This window comes from Bufo bufo, chromosome 6 (assembly GCF_905171765.1).
Source record: "Bufo bufo chromosome 6, aBufBuf1.1, whole genome shotgun sequence".
Classification (NCBI taxonomy): domain Eukaryota; kingdom Metazoa; phylum Chordata; class Amphibia; order Anura; family Bufonidae; genus Bufo; species Bufo bufo.
Window position 1 is genome coordinate 110,756,790 of NC_053394.1, and position 22,651 is coordinate 110,779,440.

Below are 22,651 nucleotides of genomic sequence, written 5' to 3' on the forward strand. Positions count from 1 at the left end.
AAACACTCGTTCCCAATAATTGCCCCCTTTTAAAGGTGTCGTCATCACCACCGACAAAACGGCAGCAGAGAGGGATGTGCTGCCAGCAAACCATGAATCTGTATGGGGAGGAACAATCGCATTAGGGATCATTCATCCCCATACAGATTGGATGATTGCTGCATATAGCTGTACTGCAACAGAACAATTGGACAATGATCGGGCCATGGAAATGGGCTCTAAAGTGTAAGGCTCTGCTACTTTTTCTGATGCAGTATCTTCAAGGACTGAAAGTTTTATAACAAAAGTGATGTCTCTGCGACCATTTTTGTAATATCTTTGCACTGGGAGCACTATGTAGGTGGATTTATACAGAGGGAAGATTTTTTGCAGAAATCTTCGCAGCTGTCCCAGTCATCTGAATGATGAATTTTGATGATGAAAATTGAATCGATTTTCAGGCAATGAAATTTCTGCTGCATGAAAAATTAACCTTATATGCTCCAATGGTAAAAAATGCCGGCATTCCGGCAAGTGTTCAGGACTTTTGGTCGGAGAGAAAAATGCAGCATGCTGCAGTTTTTTCTCCATTCAAATACTGTACAGTGACTGAACTGAAGACATCCTGATGCATCCTGAACGGATTTCTCTCCATTCAGAATGCATTAGGATAAAACGAATCTGTTTTTTTCCTGTATTGAGCCCCTGTGACGAAACTCAATACCGGAAAACTTTGACTCAAGTGTGAAAGTACCCTTAGTGCCGCATTGACTGATCCGGTCTTCCGGTCTGCGCATGCCCAGACCCTTAAAAATTTTAAAAATATAAATACCAGATCCGTTTTTTCCGGATGACACCGGAGAGACGGATCCGATATTGCAATGCATTTGTGAGACGGATCCGCATCCGGGATCAGTCTACAAATGGTATCCGTTTGCATACAGATTGCCGGATCCGGCAGGCCGTTCCGGTGACGGAGCTGCCTGCCGGAATCCAGCAATACAAGTGTGAAAGCACCCTAAGGCTCTGTTCACATTTACGTACCTGTATATTTTGGTGGAAGGCTGCACAGACATACAGTAGGATACATTGCTAATAGGCTCACATTGTAAAACATATATAGTAGTGTGTTTTTTTATATATACATTTGCATGGAACAGCACAGTCTACTGTATACACCAGCCTGACGGAGGGTAGTGCAGGCACTCATTTGGTCTCAGTCAGATGAATAGATTCATATGTATACATTTGCTGTATATTCCTGGCACATACATAACTTCAAACAAAATGTGATGTGAACATAGCTATAACTACTCTTCCAGGAATTTAGAGTTTTCTTATCAATACTGTGCATTCGGAAAGTCTTCAGACTATTTCACTTTTTTCACATTTTATTACATTGTGGCCTTGTGCTAAAATTTAAAAAAATCCAGCTTTTCCCTATCATTCTGCACTCAATACCCCATAATGACAAAGTCAAAACAGAATGTTTAAAATCTTTGCTAATTTATTGAAAATAAAAAGTTGCATTGACAAATCTTGAATTACAAGATCCTTTACGTAGTATTCAGTTGAAGCACCTTTACAGCAATTCCAGCCTCCAGTCTTCTTGGGTATCATGCCACAAATTTTGCACAATTTTGGATTTTATGACATTCTTCATATCCTCTCAAGCTTCGTCAGGTTGGATGTGGACCAACGTTGGACAGCCATGTTCAAGTCTTTCCAGAGATGTTTGATTGGGTTCAAGTCAGGACTCTGGTTGGGCCACTCAATGACATTCACAGAGTTGTCACTAAGCCGCTCCTGTGTTGTCTTGGCTGTGTGTTTAGAGTCATTGTCTTGTTGGAAGGTAAACCTTCAGCCCAATCTGAGGTCCAGAGCACTCTGGATCTGGTTTTCATTTAGAATATCTCTGTATATATTACTCCATTCAGCTTTCCCTCAACCTTGACCAGTCTCCTTGTCCCACCTGCTGAAAAAAACCCTCACTGCATGATGCTGCCAACACCATGCTTCACTGTAGGATGGTATTGGGCAGGTGATGAGTAGTGTCTAGTTTCCTCCAGACTTCACCGTTAGAATTTAGGCCAAAATTTGAATCTTGGTTTATTCAGACTAGATAATCTTGTTTCTCACAGTCTGAGAGTCTTTTAGTTGCTTTTTTTAATTTTTATAAATTTTTTTAGCAAACTCCAGGCAGGCTTTCATGTGTATTGAGGAGGGGCTTCTTTCTGGCCACTCTGCCATAAAGGCCAGATTCGTGGAATGATGGTTGATCTCCTGGAAGTTTCTCCCATCTGCACACAGGATCTTTGTATCCTTTTCTAGATCTGTGCCTCCACAAAATCCTGTCTCTGAGCTCTACAGGGAGCTCTTTCCACCTCATGGTTTGGTTTTTTGCTCTGATATGCATTGTCAGCTGTTAGGCCTTCTATAGACAGGGCTGTGTCTTTCCAAATCATGTCTAATCAGCTGAATTTGGACTCCAATCAATGTGTAGAAACATCTCAAAGACGGCCAGGAGAATTGGAAGGCCCTCCAGAGCTAAACTTCAAGTGTCATAGGATACTGATGTTCATGCCTATTTTTTGTTTTTTCATAAATTATCAAAATATTTTTAAATTCTGTTTTCACTTCCTCCTTATTGAGTATGGAGTGCAGGCTGGTGGGGGGAAAAACTTATTTTTTTTTTACTTTAGCACCAGGCCATATCATGACAAAATGTGAAAAATAAAAATGAAAGAGTATGAAAACTTTTTAAGTGCACTGTATCTTGTAGTCCATAATATAATTTTTTGACATGGCTGCAGGGCAATATAGTCGTCTTTTAGTGGTGATTGAGTGAACCCCTTTATAGTGTAGCCTTTTTCACAGTGTATATTTTTTCAGATCTGATACTTTAGCCATACTCCCATCTGACACTCCGCTGTCAGCCGCTGACCATATCAGATCCTCTTCCTGCCCTTCCATATGTCAGTCGCTGGAATCTAGGTTTAAAATTTGGTGTTGGGGAATTGACAGATTTTCTTGTCTTCCTTCCCTTTCCAGATCATTAAAGAGCAGCCCGTGAACTGATTAGATCTCGCCTCACACAGAGCTCTTCTTCCTGACCTCACCTCGGGAGGCCACATGTGGGTCAAAGACCTGATGAGGCTGGTGACAAATAAGCCAGGGCCAAGAAAACATCAGAGTTAAGACGCTGCAGGTGGTTTCCATAGCTGGCCGCTTAATATGTTCCTTTAGCAATAGGGGCTCCAGGCACTAACAGGTAGGCAGGGCTGGTGGGTTGATCTGCAGCTCTTCTCGGTGTCACTGTCATGGTCTTGTTGCTGATGCAAGGAAGTGCAGGTTGATAATGACAGAAAATCAGAGCTCTATCACGGCCTGTTCTGGACTATTAAAAGGCTTATTGCATGTAATGAACAGAGTCACTTGCGCAATGTCTGGGGTGTGATTCTGTCAGATCCTGTCAACTTATCATCCCTTCACTGATCGAGCAGGAAAATCACTAACTGTTTTCTTGTGTTGCTTCCATTAACGTGCTCTTCTACACATCTGCCTGATTATCTTACTTAGTCAATGTCAGAACTTTCTCCTCCCCCCATGCCAGTAATGCTAGGTTTCTTTCCTGTACCTGGGACCTCATTTCATAGAAGATATCACGAAAGTGATGGACATGTTCATGAAGGACTATAACAACAGTAAGAATTACTGTGGGCCTGGTATATTTCATTAGTAATTCATGGTGAGGGTTTGTTACAATAGGTATGGCAGGACTCCTCATAGCTGGCACAATATGGAAACTTGACACTGCTGAAGACTATCAGAAGACTTGAGACCTATGATATCATTAGTGTGCAGCTCAACGCTAGGACGGGGCTGTGATGGGTTAAAGGGGTTGCCCACCCAGTATTTTTTTTATTGGGTCTAGAATGGCACATGATACCCACTTACTGCTTGGTGGTTCAGTGAGGTGAGCATCACTTCTTTTGTTGTTTTATGCCATTCTGACCCTTTTTCTAAACAAATTTACTGGCAGGACAACCCATTTATAGACCTTAAACTGATTTTCACTTTCTAGTCTAACTTGATGCATTTTCATTGCATCAAAGGAGCGCCGGTGCCTTCTAAAACAGCTGATCGGTGGGGGTCCCGGGTGTCGGACCCCCACAGATACAGATATTGAAAACCCTTTTAAAGTTTAATGGGAAGCAACAGATCTCATATATTGCGTTGCTATATTCATTTACTGCCACTAGAGGCCGCAAGATCACACCTTCCTAAAACAGCATCTAGACTCTGATAGTCATTACCTGTACTGTTACATTGCAACAAACCCTCCAGAGGCAGAGTTGTGTATCTGTTGCAACAGTGAAACAAACCCTCAGCTGTATAAGCAGCACTAGCACACTGAATATAAACAAGAATGTTCACATGCGCTGACAGCAAGCTATAAATGTAACTTGTGACAGTAGCATGAAATCATGTAACAAAATCCTAAAGCTCAAGAGAGAAAGCACGAGGCAGATAAGGGCTATAAAATGTTGTAAGTACATTATTATTTTTTTTTTTTACAGTAATTTTGATAAATCTACTCAATAAGTTGCAGATGTGGGTGATCTCCCTAAGCTGATCGACAGGAGAACCTTATCATCTCTGCTAAACAAATGGGGCAGTTGCCCGGAGAAGAGAAACCCATGCCGGAAACCTCACCCTGGTAGGCCTTTCATATGTTCCTATGTGTTTCTTTGGCAATGTAAAGGACTCTTCAGGGAACTCAAGGGAGAGGAGATCACATCTGCAACTTATTCCTACTTCTGGACTCCTAAGGTGGAACCTAGGCACTAGTGATGAGCGAAGCAAGCTTCGGATGCTACATCCGAAGTCACTTTGTTCAAAACTTCGAATTAATACTAATACAGAGATCTGTCTCTGTACAGTATTAAAATGCATGGGCTCTGATGAGCTGAAGTCAGTTATTCGCAAAGTCGCGCGTGACTTGAAACCTAACTCGCAGGGGCGGACATACCGCATGTGCAACTGGTGCGGCTGCACAGGGGCCCAGAGCAGGAGGGGGCCCCTTCCTACCAGCAGCAGGGGAAGATGAGCGCTTCCATTGTGGAAGCGCTCATCTCTATTCATTTGTATCGCTGTCCTTAGGACAGCAATACGGATGGATGCTGCGACGGGGCAGGGGAGAGGCATCGCCGCATCTCCCTTCCCCAGTCCTCTCATAGGCTACAGGCACTAGGCCTGCAACCTATTAGAGGACGGCGCAGGCGGCACGATGACGTCATCACGCTGCCTGAGCTATACAGCGTGGGACACAGGCCGGAAGAGGCCTGCATCGCATCGCTGAAAGCGGCAAGGAGGTACGTATGTGAGTTTATTTTTTATTTTTATTTACACTTTACTAGGGGCACTATCTGGCACTCATGGGGGCATCTACTGGGGGCCCTATCTTATGTACTGGCACACATGGGTGGCACTATGGAGGAAGAGGAGCACTATGAGGGGCCCTATTTTAAATACTAACACACATTGGGGGCACTGTGGAGGGGGGGAGTACTATTGGGGTCCTATTTTATATACTGGCACACAAGGGTGGCACTATGGAGGGGGAGGAGCACTATGAGGGGCCCTATTTTAAATACTGACACACATGGGGGCACTATGGAGGGGGGGAGTACTATTGGGGTCCTATTTTATATACTGGCACACAAGGGGGGCACTATGGAGGGGGAGGAGCACTATGGGGGGCCCTATTTTAAATACTGCCACACATGGGGGCACTATGGAGGGGGAGTACTATTGGGGCCCTATTTTATATACTGGCACACATGGGGGGCACTATGGAGGGGGAGGAGCACTATGGGGACATTATGTTATATACTGGCACACATGGGGGCACTATGGAGGGGGAGGAGCACTATGGGAACTTATGTTATATACTGGCACACATGGGGGCACTATGGAGAATGGGGGAGAGGAGCACTATGGGGGCATCTTCTGGGGCTCTATCTTATATATTGGCACACATGGGGGACACTATGGAGGGGTAATAGCACTATGGGGGCCCTATCTTATATGCTAGCACACATGGGCACTATGGAGAAGGGGGGAGCAGTATGGGGGCATCTACTGGTGACCCTATTTTATATACTGGCACACATTATGGGGGCATTTTATACTGGCACATTGTCAGGCACCATAGGGACAAGGGGAGGCGCACGATATAGGAGTATTTTATACAGGCACAAATTATAGGGCACTATGGGGACCTTGGCTTAACTGGGGGCACTAAGAGGGTTTTTTGGGCACACAGTAGGGGGCATTGGCACACATGATGAGGGTACTATGGGGACATTGACTCTACAGGGGGCACTAAGAAGAGGTATTTTTTTTATACTGCCACACAGCAGGGCACTTTTATGTACTGGCGCACATTATAAGGGGGCATTTTTCTACTGTTACACATTATAAAGAGAATTATTACTACTGGGGACATTATGGTGGGCTTTATTACAGTTGAGGGACTATGAGGAACTTGAATACTAGTATGAGCACTATGGGAGCATTATTACTTCTGGGACACAGTGGGGTCTTACAGTGGGCACTATTACTACTACATGTTGTCTGGTTGATAATTATTTCTATTGGTGGGACTTTGGGGAGCACTGTTACTGTGGGGGGCACCCTGGCACGGTATCAGCTTAGCACAATTATTTTTGGGGAACATTATGTTTACACTATTAGTGTCAGGGACACTGTTTCTTGGGCGCAGTTATTTTTTAGGACACTGTGTGCCAGTAATTATTGAAGGGGAACTATCTGTGTGTAACCTGTATAGGGAGCACAGAGGGCACAGTATTGGAGGGGTGTTGATTAGGTGGGAGGATGATGGAAAACTAGGAAACTAAGATGTCTGTCTGTCAAACCCTGCAGAGAGAAGAGATGGCTGAAAGAAATCATCATGGCGGTCTGGTCTGAAAGGAGAAGATGAGGACAGAGAACATCTACATCAAAGAAGACGTCCCTGGATGTAAGAGGTATGTGGACCTGTATTAGGCTACCTTCACATCTGAGTTAGTGATTCTGTCAGAGAACAGCTGCCTGCCGGAATGCTCCAGCACTGCTGGATGCAGACAGAATGTCCGCCGGCCCCATTAACTATAATGGGGTCTGGCAGAGATCGGCCACAATCTGGCAAAAATGCAGAGAATCAGCGGGACACAAACCGCTGCATGTCTAAGTTTGTGTCCGGCCAATTCCCAGGCACATTCTTTGCACAGGGGCCCTCTGCTGTCTGTGTCCGCCCCTGCTAACTTGGCTTCAGTTCTGAGGTACCAGCCGGAACCGAAGCCAAGTTCTGGTTTTCCACTTTAAAAATCAACTACTGGTACCTTGGAACCAAAGCCGAGTTCGGTTTCAAGTTTTAAAGTGGTTTTCCACTTTGAAAATCAACTACCAAAGTTATTCAATGAAGTCACGCACGACTTTGTGAATAACTAACTTCGGCTCATACGGAGACGGATCTTCGTACGGTATTATTCCAAAGTTTTGAACAAAGCAACTTCGGATGTAACATCTGAAGCTTGCGTCGCTCATCACTAGTTATTATGCACCACCATTGCACGGCCTAAATCATAATGGAGGCCTGCTTTCACCTCTAAGCATTACAACATCGAGGGCACCCCACCTAATGAGCCCCCGTGGGAGCTGGTTTAGATGATGGGAGTGGTAGTGGCCCTGATGTAGTGTTGTAGCTGTGTCACAGTGTCCTACCTCAGGCCATAGCTCCACAGGGTCCGATGCAATGAAAAGGTTGATAAAGACGAATAAGACCAAACCTGAACTAAATGCAACTTGGACTTTAACACACAAAGGGTTTCAGCAGACTTTAATGCACATTCCTTCTGGCACCAGCAGAGGAGGTATGGTGGCAGGCTGACTTGGTGATGATTTCTGCACTTAGCTAACAGTGGCCTGCAAATGGCTTGATGACGATGAGGGTGTCCTTGGCCCATTTTCCCTCTCTGTATATGCAGGGAGTGGGTGCTCTACGAGCTGCTTCCTAACCCCTAAAGCTGGAGAGGGGGGAAATGCATCCCCTCTCCGCCTCACTCTCCTCTCAACTCACTAACATTCTCAGCCCCCACCCTTGACTAACCCAGGGGGGAGGAATGCCTGGGGAAGAGCACTGCCAGCCATACTCCACCTGCTGGTAAACCAGGTACACAGCATTTCATACATTAAAATTACATCACAAATTATGTGAAATGCAATAAGTCAGTGTAACAACAGTATCGCCCCAACTCTGGGGTATGACACTACCACCAGGCAGGAACACCAGAACTCTGGGAGTGTCTTGATACAAGAAAGGGTGCATCCTCCATTTACAGCACAGCCCCAGGGAGTGCCAGAGTAAGGACAGCTACTATCAACCACTACAACTCCTATCAGTGCCACAACTACCACTCCCTTTCTTCTCCCAGCACTCTCCCTGCAGGTCGCTGCAGACATTGCTCATGTGCATATAACCATTGACATGAATAGGTCAGGATTCAGTGCAGATGACATCCATTAGCAAAATGAATGCCTCCGGACGGAAAAGTTGCGCATGTGAAATTGGCCTTAATTCATGCGGCTTGAAGTATCATGAGTTGTTGGATGCTACTATTTTCACTTTTGGTACTTTTGTATAGCACTTTACATTATTGGTTTGTGTGGTCTCACTTGGGCTTTGGTATTTTGTAAAAGTTATGTTTCATAGCATACGCTGTGCTGAAGTTATATTTCACTGTTGCTATGTGGTATACTGGCATTTTATAACTGTGAAAAAGTTAACCTGACCCCTGCGGTAAGATCTGGCAGGGGTATACCTGCTATCTTTTACTTTAGGGACATTTCTTAATGGAGATCTGTGCTAATTTGTTCATTTACACCGATAATCAAGGGCCCTATTACATGGAGGAGAATATTCCTGGCTTGGGTCCTACTGTATTGAGACACTTAATGATCCAGCATTTGCTGGGAGTTTGGTGACACTTACTCGCACCAGCTGTTCAGGAAATGGCCCCCTCGAATTCTCTGGTACATTGACTGGAGGAATCACCCAGTCTCTCTTCTGTCTTCTCAGACCATTAGCATCACGATGTTGTCGCCATGGTAACAGAGTACTACTCTGGGTCGGAGGATACTCGGATGGACGGTCCCGTTTGACTTGCTGCTGTTGATGGGACTGTGCATTTCGTGTCCATTTGGGAGAGAGAAAAGGGGAAAGAAAGTATATAAAATTAGAGCTAATATAGAACTAAATATAGGAAAATAAATGCATCAACTGATAAACAAACGGAATAAACTTATTCAGAATGACTCCTACTTGAACACACCACAGCTCTCTTATTAATTGCTTTTCTGCTTCAGACAGTTCTTTTTTGTCAAAAGGGTCCCCTGATAATAAGGGATAGGATCATCAATATCAGATCAGCGGTGGTCCGACTTCTGGCACCCCCGCCGATCAATGTATGAAGTGGCCTTGGCCCTCCGTTAGTGCTTAGGCCCCTTGCCAGGCTATGTGACCTTTGCGACATGTCATGTTCATTCGTCTCATGGCCCAGGCGCAGCTCAGTCCCATTGAAGTGAATGGGGCTGAGCTCCAATCAGGGGTGTTGCTGGGCCCCTGATGTTTTGTCCCAGGCCCCGAATGTACTGCCTGCCAGCTAGATACAACTGTATTGCCATCATCAGGACAGCAATGCAATTGAATCTAATGCCCTGCAAGAGCTAAAGGACCTGCGATGACATCACAGTTCATGTGACCAGTTCTAAATGCAGTTATTTACATGGGACTAAATGTTGAGGGGATGATGTTATTTAAAATGGAATGCATGTTGGAGATGGCTGGGGCAGGTTGATATTTACATGGGACTATATGTTGAGGGGTAATGTTATTTACATGGGACTGCATGTTGGAGGTGGATGGGGAGGGGGTGATGTTATTTACATGGGACTGTATGTTGAAGGCGGCTAGGGAGGGTGTGATGTTATTTACATGGGACTGTATATTGCAGGGGGCTGGAGAGATGGTGTGATGGGATTTACATGGGACTGTATGGTGGAGGGGCTGAGGAATTATAATTTCTGAGGACACTAAATGGAGAAATATAACTACAGGGGGCACTGCAGAGACATTATAAATACTGGGGGCACCTCAGGGTGAGCATTATAACAGTAGGGGGCATTATAAATACTGGGGGCACTGTAGGGTTTTTATAAATCATGGGGACATTAGGCGTTCTTATTACTACTGGGGGCTCTATAGGAGGGACTTATAGATCCGCCCTATTTCTACTAAGAGCACTATGGGGGCATTACTACTACTGAGGGGTCTGTAGAGAGCCTTATTTCTACTGGGGGCTATGTAAGGGTATTATTAATACTGGAGGGCTCTTCTACTAATGGGGCACTCTTGGGGAGCATTATCACATTTGGGGGCACTGTAGGGGGCAGTATTGGGGGCATTCTTGTGGAGCATTATCACTGTTGGGGGCACTGTAGGGGGCAGTATTACTAATCAGGGCATTCTAGAAGGGAATTACTATTGGTGGGACTATGAGAAGCACTATTACTATGGGGGGGGCACACATTTTTCTTTAGGATCGTATTTTGGGGTATTGGGGAGCACAGCGAGCAGCAGAATAACACTGTGGGGACTCCAGGTTGGGGGATGATGATATAAAAGTGAGGAACCTAAGATGTCTGTGTGTCACACTCTGCAGAGATGAGGTGGCTGAAAGAAGTTGTCCGGACCAAATGGAGAAGATGATGACAGAGAAGATCTACATCAGAGGAGACGTCGCCTGGAGGCACTGGATGTAAGAGGTACGTGCTGCAAGTACAGTAAAATGTCTTCAGTGCTAGTGTTTGCAGGGGGGGGGGGGCATCGGTCGACTTAGCGAATTGGGCCATATGCATTGGGACTTAGGCCCCATATCTTTTGAGACCCTAGCAACGCCCCTGGCTCCAATACCAAGCACAGCCGACATACAATGGACAGCAGCGTGCTTGGTAAGCTGTTAGGAGGCCAGGGCACTCACCAGAGCTTCAGTAAGTGCTGTGACTTCTTCAAAGAGCTGATTGTGCCGTAACACGGGCCCCTGTGATCTCATATTGATGACCTAGAATATAGAGTATGATGATCTAGAGTATATGCCATCAATGTGAAAATCTTGGAGAACCCCTTTGCACAGATGTGCCGCGTCTTCCTAGAGAGACAAACATTTATTGTAGCCACCATATATTCCACCTGATTAGTGGAGGCCCCAAATAGAGGACCCCCTCTATTAATGCAGTATGCTCATAAAACATGAAAATGGGGTTACTAAACCAGACAAAAACTTTTACAATTTATTTGGAAAACATATAACCTTTATATCACTAGCCTATTAGTAGACAACTAATGTACAGTTGTGTTCAAAATAATAGCAGTGTGTTTAAAAAAGTAAATAAAGCTCAAAATCCTTCTAATAGCTTTTATTTCCATACACACAAATGCATTGGGAACACTACACATTCTAGTCCAAATCAAAACATGAAGAAAAAAATATCTAATTTTCGTTGTTCCTCTAAAAAAATTGAAGAAAAGTGAATATTAGACTGTTCAAAAAAATAGCAGCGTTTGTATTCTTCTTTACAAACTCAAACATTCACTATATAAACTGAAAAATGTTTGAAGATTTTGCTTTCCTTTGAATCACTTAACTAATATTTAGTTGTATAACCACTGGTTCTGAGAACTGCTGTACATCTGTGTTGCATGGAGTCAACCGACTTCTGGCTCCTGTGAACAGGTTTTCCAGCCCAGGATGATTGGACTACATTCCACAGTTCTTCTCTATTTCTTGGTTTTGCCTCAGAAAATGCATTTTTGACCCCACAAGTTTTCTATTGGATTAAGATCCGGGAATTGGGCTGGCCACTCCATAACGTCAATCTTGTTGGTCTGGAACCAAGATGTTGCACGTTTACTGGTGTGTTTGGGGTCGTTGTCTTGTTGGAACACCCATTTCAAGGGCATTTCCTCTTCAGCATAAGGCAGCATGACCTCTTCAAGTATTGTGATGTATTCAAACTGATCCATGATCCCTGGTATGCGATAAATAGGCCCAACACCGTATTATGAGAAACATCCCCAATATTACTTTCATCAGTCCACAAAATGTTGCGCCATTTCTCCTTAGGCCAGTCAATGTGCTCTTTGGCAAACTGTAACCTCTTCAGCACATGTCTTTTTTTCAACAGTGGGACTTTGCTGGGGCTTCTTGCAGATAGCTTGGCTTCACATAGGTGTCTTCTAATTGTAACAGTACTCACAGGTAACTTCAGACCTTCTTTGATCTTCCTGGAGACGATTGTTGGCTGAGTCCTTGCCATTTGGCTATTCTTCTATCCATTCGAATGGTAGTTTTTTCGCTTTCTTCCACATCTTTCAGGTTTTGGTTGCCATTTTAAAGCATTTCCGATCATTTTAGCTGTGCAGCCTATCATTTTCTGCACTTCTTTATATGTTTTCCCCTCTCCAATCAACTTTTTAATCAAGGTACGCTGTTTTTCTGAACAATGTCTGGAACGACCCATTTACCTCAGAGAGAATTTCAGAGAGATATGCACTGTAACCAGCGTGTACAACATTTGCTTCCTTCCTTCCTTAAATAAGGGCAATAATTGACACTTGTTTTTCAAAGAATGAATGACCTCACTCATTGAACTCCACACTGCTATTATTTTGAACATGCCCCTTTCAATAAGTGATTGAATTACAGAGAATCAGCAGCATGCATGGCATGACTGTTGGGTCTGTTGGATTTCTACTACTCTACTACACCTGCTAGTAAATTTTTTGCCATGTAGAAATATCATTTCTACCAAAAACAGTGATTGATCAGGTTAGTGAAGTCTGCTATAATTTTGAACACAACTGTACAAATCAGTGGGTGGCTTCCTTCTATTCTAAAAAAGAAAAACCCAAAATCAAAATGGAGCCCAAAACACGTTGCTTCAGCCCTCAGCCTCCACCTAATACTGTGTATTTTAAAGCACCATTCATTTTAAGGTTTACATATATTATAATATATGAACAAATAAAATAAACATAAGCTAAATGAGAGACCGGTAGAAGGAGAAAGGACCCTGCAATTTCTGCGCTTCATATGGGTGGTAGGGCGTGCCTCCAAGACTATGCCTGTGTCTTCCACTATTCTAGTCACAGGCAACCCTGTCTACTGCTATAGCGACATGATTAAACAAGTTACTGCCACTCACAGTATCAGCGCACGCATCTCCTTAAATACTCTGTGCTACCTAGAAGCCCTGATCCTGTCTTGTTACAGCCACATGGAATATTCAAGCTGATTTTTTTTTTTAAATGTCAAGGTTGAAGGTTCCCAAATTCTTGAATAGCGGTATATACTGGAAACATACATCTTAATAACTGACAGCCCCACTGCTAAGTTCCCCCAAGCTCTTTATGTACTGTATATACAGTATTCAGCCTACTGGATATAAAACATGTCACACGAACCTAATGATCTGGTATTCACATGCCTGGAGCAAAAATGCAGCCATTAACAATGGAAGCAGGGGATTTTAGAACTGAAGCCAAAACATAACACAAACATCATGAATACACTGGAAAACTATATTCAGTAGCGTTGTCCCTCATCATGTCTGGATCGTTGCAATACATCCCTAGTATATCTACCGCTACATAAAGTGTCATTTTTGCCTTTCAGGTGTCTGAAAAATTTGGGTGACAACCTCTGTTTGAGGCATAATGTCTACTATATTACTTGTTACCCACCTGTCCTAGAAACAGATATAAATAAGGAATTGTGGAAAATATATATATTTTTTAATTGACTAAATAGGAGAGGGCGCACTAGTTGCAGAGAGAGCAGAGCCTCTAGGTGTAACGGCATCATATGAACATGGGACCATCACAGATGCCTACAGCTTCCAAGTGCACATGAAACAGGTCAGCCAGTGTCATAGGTCTACAAATCTTCTGACAGATGCCCTTTAATAAGGAAGCAGAATCTCACTGGGGGACCCACCATGTCATATGTCTAGCCATTGTTTTTTCATGGGCACCAGGCCATGCTTCATTTCATCTGTGAGGGTGCTCCATGAAAATCCTTGGCAGATTCTCCTACACATCACAGTGTCTTGCCGGTCTATGTTCAGCTTAATTTTCAGTGGACCCTTTTAATAAAAAAACATTACAAAAAGTTTGGGCAACGTCCTTCCAAATAAGTAAATGATGGAGAGATGCCTTTTTTTTATTACAGATATTTGAATACTTGGAACTATTGTTTTTTTGGACTACTGGATTTTTTAAACAAAGAGAATGTAGGTGAATGTCAATGAAAATTTCGGTCTCGATGCCATAATCATGTCAGATCGTAATGAGAGTTGTCGTTTTGTTACAGCTGAAAAAGTTGCAGACCACATGCTCTGTATCACTGCACCCCAGGCACGGACGGCAGCTTACAGCGTAACATTTCTTTCCAGTCTAAAATGCTTTTTCTCGTTTCAGTGGTGAACAGGGTTAACCAAACAAATGCAGCAAAGGAGCCTCTCGCCTTTTGAAGATTTCGACTTGTCAATAACAAACAAAAAGACGACGCTCGCCATTCATTGTTCCTAGCATATAATTTGGCGTTTCTTTAAGAAAAAAAAAATATATAATCATTTAAGGTAAAAGAGAATTTTCTTTCCTTGTCTATAGATACAGCTGAAAAAAACTATTACCATCCTGCAGCCGGGGGCGGTGGTATTTTTCTAAAGGACCTAAAAAGTTACACAATCTGTTTTCTGCAGATGGCAATCAATCCTCAATCCTGGAAGAAACCTCTACTGGCCACAGACTCGGTGACTTGTTTTATTTGCTCATTGATTTTCTTTTTGAGCCGGGAGGAGTAGGTCTCTATGACAGAGGCACCACTTTATGTAAGCCAGCACTGTTGTTTACGCCATTGACAGAGCTTGTAAACTAAGTAATGGCTGCACTGTAGCTCTGTAACAAAGCCTCTTGTCCAATAAATAGTAGTGCTGGAAATAAGTCTAGGAGGTCATCTGGCCCTTTCCATCTTAAAAACAAAAATAATCTTGTGAGTTGGCGTTTTTCTAATTGAATCTCTTTGGAGGGAATGAATACGGTCTGGCAGTCTCCTAGGTAACAAGTAAGCGCCATACTATACATAACCATCATTCACATTCAGGGTCAGTGGCAGTGATGTAAGAACTTTTGTAGCAGTATCGATTCGATACCGGGATTTGCGCAGCCTAGTATCAGAGAACATGGCATGTGCTGCTCTCAGAGCGTGCCATGTTCTCCTCAGCAGCATGGTGGAGAAGGAGTCTCTCCCTCTCCACTGTGCAGCCTCTGCCGCTGCCACCAATAACAGGAGAAAGGGGCGGAGGAGGAGGGGCTGCGGCCACTGCGCCACCAATGAAGATAACTAACCCAATAATACAAATACAGGCGGCAAGTGCCGGGTACAGAATCACATAGCCAGCGCCCAACCTCTATGACAGGGCGCCGCTATCTGCAGCAATTAACCCCTCAGGTGCCGCACCTAAGGGGTTAACTGCCACGGATCATAGCACCTTGTCATAGAGGCCAGGTGCCGGCTATATGATTATGCTGCTGGCACCCGCCGCCTGTATTTGTATTAAACTTTAGTTATCTTTATTAGTGGCGCCCTCCCCCCCAACCCCAGTATTAAAAACATTGGTGGCGCAGTGTGCCCTCCCCCACAACCCCAGTATTAAAGTAATTGGTGTCGCAGTGCGCCCCCTCCCCTCAATCCCACCAGCATTAAAGTCATTGGTGACAGTGGCCACAGGGTCCCCTCCCCTCCTCCTCATTGGTTCCGTTGCCCCAGCAGTGTAATCGCAGGGCTCTGATCGGTTACCATGGCAGCCAAGGCGCTACTGAAGCTCTGGCTGCCAATCTCCCTGCGGCTGTGTGCACTTTGCACAGGGCAGCAGGGAGAGTGTAAGATCCTATTCACCCTAAGAGAGCTCTATTAGGCCCCATTCACACGTCCGCAAAAGGGTCCGCAGCTGTTCCGCAATTTTGCGGAAAGGGTGCGGACCTATTCATTCTCTATGGGCCCGGACGTGAAGCAGAGAGCACACTATGTGTTCTCCGCTCCCGCATTTGCGGAGTGCGGCCCTGAACTTCTTGTCCGCAGCTCCGCAAAAGATAGAACATGTCCTATTCTTGTCCGCAGCTGCGGACAAGAATAGGCATTTCTATAGGGGGTGCTGGCCGGGTGTGTTGCGGATCCGCAATTTGCGGGTCCGCAACACACCACGGACGTGTAAATGGACCCTTAGAGTGAATAGGACAAGGGATTAAAAGATCCCAGGTTCTAGCCCCTAAGGGGTGAAATAGTTATTAAATAAAAAGTATAAATCACCCCTTTCCTAATTTTACATCTAAAATATATAAAGTATAAATAAATAAACATATTACATATCGCCACGTCCGAAAAGTCCAAACTATTAAAATATATAAAAAATATCTCTTATGCGGTGAACGCTGTAACAGAAAAAAATTAAATAAAATGCGCAATTCGCCATTTTTTTGTCACCTTGTCGCTCCAAAAAATAGGATAGGACTGTTCTATTATGGGCCGGACGTTCCATAAAATGCGTAATTCACGCAGCTTTTTATTTTTTTTGCGTGGTATCGAATAGTATCGAAAGATTTTTTTATGGTATTGAAATCAAATCAAAATTTTGGTATCGTGACAACCCTAGTGCAAAGCCTGATTTTGTGTTTATGCTGAAAGATAGGTGAGGAAACCTTCTGTTTAGTTAGCGCCTAAACGGGCAAGTGCTTTATTTTTGCTGTAGGTGTTTATGTTGCCGTGAAACTATACATGTGACTTTTGAACTTGGATGCCAATGTGTTGTTGGATGAAAAATTAAATTGTTTTGGACTTTTTAATTGCTGGAGCCTGTGAAATCTGTCATCGCCAACCCCACTCAGACTTATGGACTCTAACATTACCTATTGGACCTTACTGATGATATGTCCTGTTTGAGCAATGATAAAGATTATTATGACATTAAAAGATTACAAGCACAAGTTAAAGGGGTTTCTGGGATTCATACACTCATGATCTATCCTCAGGATCGATCATCAGTATCAGACTGATAGGGCCAGACACCCAGCACTCCTGCTGATCAGCTGTTCAAAGAGGGCACAATGCTCTGGTGAGCACTGCAGCCTCCTCACAGCTTTCAAAGCACAGTGCTATACATTCTATGGTGGCTGTTATTGGTATTGCAGCTCAGCCTTGTTATGAGCAGTGGGTGTGGAGCCACTGGGGAAACCAACAAGTTTGACTTTGTGCTAATCCGAAGGGAATTATCCTGGAAGTCCTCTGATTTCCCCCCGTTAACCCCTATACAGGAATCAGGTCTTCGCTGTAGTGGAGCCACCGGGCCAATACCTCTTGGAGTAGTCTCTGTGTGGTTGACAACTGACCCACAGGAGTCAGAGACAACAGTGCATGGTACAGAGATGTACATTGAGGATCCTATGACTAATTACAAAAATGAGAGTAGACTTCTAACAGATGATGAAATTTCAGGGGACTAGTGTAATGAGACACATTAAGACTCAGCACCCCCCATAAAGATTATTAAATGGGGGTCTAATCCTATGTGGACACAATGCTGCTGGTATGGGTAGTCAGAAAGAAGTCAATTTAATTATGGTAATCCATCCTGCCCACTGAGAATCGGCAAACAAATCAGATTGTCGGTGGTTTCTTAAGTCCATTTAAGTGGAAATGAGAAGATAGGGCAATAGTTTAGAGTGGTAAGAGCCTTCTATTCGAATTAGGTTTACGGAGAGCAGTGTGTAAGACTTGAGGGAGGAAGGAAAGATTGTGGCCCCCAGCTTTCTGCAAACAGGCAAATTAATGTCAGCTCAGAACAAGCAGATCTTGCTTTCGGTGTCTAAGAAATAGCGTCTGGCAGGTGGCTGGATCTTGTCCTGTTCACTTGTCACTGTTGATGAGACGAATTCCTATGCTTCCCAGTCAGATAGTGATATTAAGCATGACAGTTGTGCGCTGTGCCACATACTGGAAGGGCTTTGGCTTAACTTTGGAGAACACTCATACTTTATCATCCGAAATAGGCCGGAGAAAATCTATTTCCTTTTTCGCATACGTCTTATTTTATGATTTGGTGTTTTAACTGAGCATTAGTGATTTAGTCAGGGTTTGATCAGTGATATCCATCATTGATTGTGAGCCAAAACCAGGTCAAAAGCACAGAACAAGTGCAAATCTTTCCAATATACCTTAGCTCTGTGTAGCCTCTACTCCTGGTTTTGGCTCACAATCACTGATCAAACGCTGACTGTGTGAAAGCAGTCTAAGTGGCAAACTAAGTCCAAGAAAACTTTCAATTCTTATGCTTGGGGATGGTAGAGGATGTTCTGGCAGCTGGGGTAGAGATGAACCTATGTTCCTGCATTTGCGCATTGCAAATGAGCCTCTGGAAGAAATTAGGGTGTTGCTGTTACTCATAGAGGCTCTGCTCTCTCTGAAACTGCTGCGCCCTCTCCACTTTGACTGACCGTGCCAGGCATCATGATGTTTACACTGCCAGGCCCTGTCTATTAAAAGGGTTATCCCATGAATAATGTAAGAAATAAAAATCATACAGTACATGACAACCTCTTTCTAACAAAGCTAGAACCAGCCGTGTACTTCACATGGATCCGGAGATCTCCCCATTCATTGCTCTGCTAGATTTATATCAAGCTGACAGCTCAAGGGGAGTGTCTTTTCTGCTGCAGCTAAGGAGGCGTGTCTCAGCTCTCCCTATCACAGCTCAGGAGGCGTGTCTCAGCTCTCCCTATCACAGCTCAGGAGGCGTGTCTCAGCTCTCCCTATCACAGCTCAGGAGGCGTGTCTAAGCTCACCTGCAGCTCTCTCAGCATGTGCGGCCATCTCAGTGAGCTGGTCAAAGAAATAAGAAAAAGAACAAAGCGCTGGTGATGCTAAACAGATACATTTTATTGAATAACTTGGCTATAGAAAATGTTTAATTACTAGCAATTACAAAAGTATTCAGAACCAGGTGCTGGTTCGAAAACTGTAGAAAAATTTTTGCGGGACAACCCCCTTAAAGTAAAGGATTATTTGCAATGGGCAAATGCGAGCAGATGTGATCACGGGACCAACATAGATGCCTTTAGCTTCCAAGCGCATCTGCAACAGGTCAGCCAGTTTCATAGGTACGAATTTGCTGATGCACTTTAAGGCCTCATACACACGACCATATGTATTTTGCGGTCCGCAAAAAACGGACCCGCAAAAAAACATGGATGACGTCCTTGTGCTTTATGTATTTTCCGAATGGAACAGCTGGCTCCTAATAGAACAGTTTAATCCTTGTCCCTTGTCCGTAATGCGGACAATAATAGGACATGTTCTACTTTTTGATGGAACGGACATACGGAAACGGAATACACACGGAGTAACTTCTGTATTTTTTGAGGACCCATTGAAATGAATGGTTCCGTATACGGTCCGCAAAAAAAACGGAACGGACACGCAAAAAAAATACATATATTCCTAAAGTCAGATTTAAATTTTACTCATATGCATACATATTCTCCTTCAGGGGGCAGAATAGTAAATTATGAAGCAGATGTCAAATGAATAGATGAGTGGACTTGATCTAGAAATATGGACAATATATTTGTCAGTCCCCTTCCCCCACTCCTTTTGGTAGCAGATACAAAGCACATTGGTCAGCAGGGGGCGACAGGAGCACAGGAGAAAGCCGTTAATTAAAGAAAATATAAAATCTCTGCTTTATCCTGAGGTGTGATGGGAGGACATGCTGTATAAACGTACACGATACCACTGCCCAGCTTAGAAATTATGCTCTTTTCTGGAGTACATGTATATATGTGCATATGCTTGATGAAGGGCGAAATAGGAAGTAGCCCGAAACGCGTCACAGTGCTTTGTCTGCCATTGATGTCTGATTTTAAGGAAGCTTAATAAAAGAAAAAGAAATTGCATGTGGAGCTGGAATCTTCTCTGTTTTTTTGGATTACATATGTGCATATATACGGTATTTCAGCTGTAAATTGCTCTCAAGTAAGCAATATCCCTGCACACGAGACGAGCTGTCATGTACATTAATACAGAGATAATGGCATTGACAATGACTGCGCCATTTGTTACACGCACACTAACCTGTATAATAACTATTAACTGCAAATCCGTTCTTTTCCTGTTGTAATTAGCAGGTTTGAAGCAGCGTTAATGATCTGTTTGTGGAAGTTTACTAGCCAGGTAAAGTAGCTGGTTGGGCGCCAGCCGTTACAAAAGCTCCTTTTGAATAACTGTTTATCGGGTCACTCACGTAGTGCTAATGATCTGCAAATTGGTAATTATTGTTTAATGGACTCTCCGCAAGGTCCCTGTTTGTACACAGAGGGTTTGATGATCATTCATAGGGCATGTCAGCGAATCACACAATCTCTCTGGGAACAAGAAATTCTACAGCTACAGACACAAAAGAGATAAATAAAGGATTTCATGGAGAAAATGAAACCCCCGACACTCTTATTTTCTTTTCACATCCACATTTCTGATAATCTGGAAGAAGAACGATGGGGAGGAGGGAGTATAATGCATACTGGAAAGCCGAGTATGATTACACATCTTGCATCACAACCACAGTCTGGCTGCAAATGGGTGGATTTGGGACAAATACCTGCTATGTACCTGTGGGTTAATGGGAACATCATCTATTTCATTTTAGGGTACTTTCACTTACGTTGTTGGATTCCGGCAACGGAACTGCCTGCCGGATCCGGAAATCCGTATGCAAACGGATAGCATTTGTTTCCGGATCGGGATGCGGCTGACAATTTACTTATTATTATTATTTTCTGTTAACATCCCTGGGGCTCGGCCATATTGGAAGTACAAACTTCCTTCCTAAATTGTCTGTATAGAGAGACCATCAGGGAGTGTGCGTTTTATGGTAGCTTTATTAAGGCGCTCTCTCCCTAAGGAGAGATAGTTCCCCCCTAAGGCCTCATGCACACGACCGTTGTGTGCATCCGTGGCCGTTGTGCCGTTTTCCGTTTTTTTTCGCGGACCCATTGACTTTCAATGGGTCCGTGGAAAAATCTGAAAATGCACCGTTTTGCAGCCGAGACCGTGATCCGTGTATCCTGTCCGTCAAAAAAATATGACCTGTCTTTTTTTTTTTGACGGACAACGGTTCACGGACCCTTTCAAGTCAATGGGTCCGTGAAAGAACACGGATGCACACAAGATTGGCATCCGTGTCCGTGATCCATGGCCGTAGGTTACTTTCATACAGACGGATCCGTCTGCATAAAAGCTTTTTCAGAGCTGAGTTTTCACTTCCTGAAAACTCAGATCCGACAGTATATTCTAACACAGAGGCGTTCCCATGGTGATGGGGACGCTTCAGGTTAGAATATACTAAAAGAACTGTGTACATGACTGCCCCTGCTGCCTGGCAGGTGCTTCCAGGCAGCAGGGGGCAGCAGGGGGCAGGCCCCCCCCCCCTGTAGTTAACACATTGGTGGCCAGTGGGCCCCCCTCCCTCCCCTGTAGTTAACTCGTTGGTGGCCAGTGGGCCCCCCTCCCTCCCCTGTAGTTAACTCTTTGTTGTCCAGTGCGGCCGGCCCCCCCTCCCTCCCCTGTAGTTAACTCGTTGGTGGCCAGTGGGCCCTCCCCCCTCCCTCCCCCTCCTAATTAAAATCTCCCCCCCTATCATTGGTGGCAGCGGAGAGTACCGATCGGAGTCCCAGTTTAATCGCTGGGGCTCCGATCGGTAACCATGGCAACCAGGACGCTACTGTAGTCCCGGTTGCCATGGATACTTAGCAATTTGTAGAAGCATTATACTTACCTGCGAGCTGCGATGTCTGTGTCTGGCCGGGAGCTCCTCCTACTGGTAAGTGACAGGTCTGTGCGGCGCATTGCTTAATGACCTGTCACTTACCAGTAGGAGGAGCTCCCGGCCGGACGCAGACATCGCAGCTAGCAGGTAAGTATAATGCTTCTACAAATTGCTAAGTAACCATGGCAACCGGGACTGCAATAGCGTCCTGGATGCCATGGTTACCGATCGGAGCCCCAGCGATTAAACTGGGACTCCGATCGGTACTCTCCGCTGCCACCAATGATAGGAGGGGAGATTTTAATTAGGAGGGGGAGGGAGGGGGGAGGGCCCACTGGACAACAAAGAGTTAACTACAGGGGAGGGAGGGGGGGCCAACTGGCCACCAATGAGTTAACTACAGGGGGGAGGGGGGGCCGGCCGCACTGGCCACCAATGAGTTAAAAATGGGGGGGGTCTGCCCCCTGCTGCCTGGCAGCACCTGCCAGGCAGCAGGGGGCAGTCATGTACACAGTTCTTTTAGTATATTCTAACAATGCAAGTCAATGGGGACGGATCCGTTTGACGTTGACACAATATGGTGCAATTGCAAACGGATCCGTCCCCCATTGACTTTCAATGTAAAGTCAGGAGTCCCTTTTATACCATCGGATCGGAGTTTTCTCCAATCCGATGG

At 44.4% G+C, this 22,651-nt stretch overlaps 1 protein-coding gene across 1 annotated transcript in view; it reads right to left on the reverse strand.

Moving 5' to 3' along the window:
* Positions 1-22,651, reverse strand: part of CDH4 (cadherin 4) — a 918,264-nt gene that overhangs the window by 193,929 nt on the left and 701,684 nt on the right. The window contains 1 exon segment of the mRNA XM_040435851.1: positions 9,035-9,223. Coding sequence (XP_040291785.1) covers positions 9,035-9,223 — 189 coding nt within the window.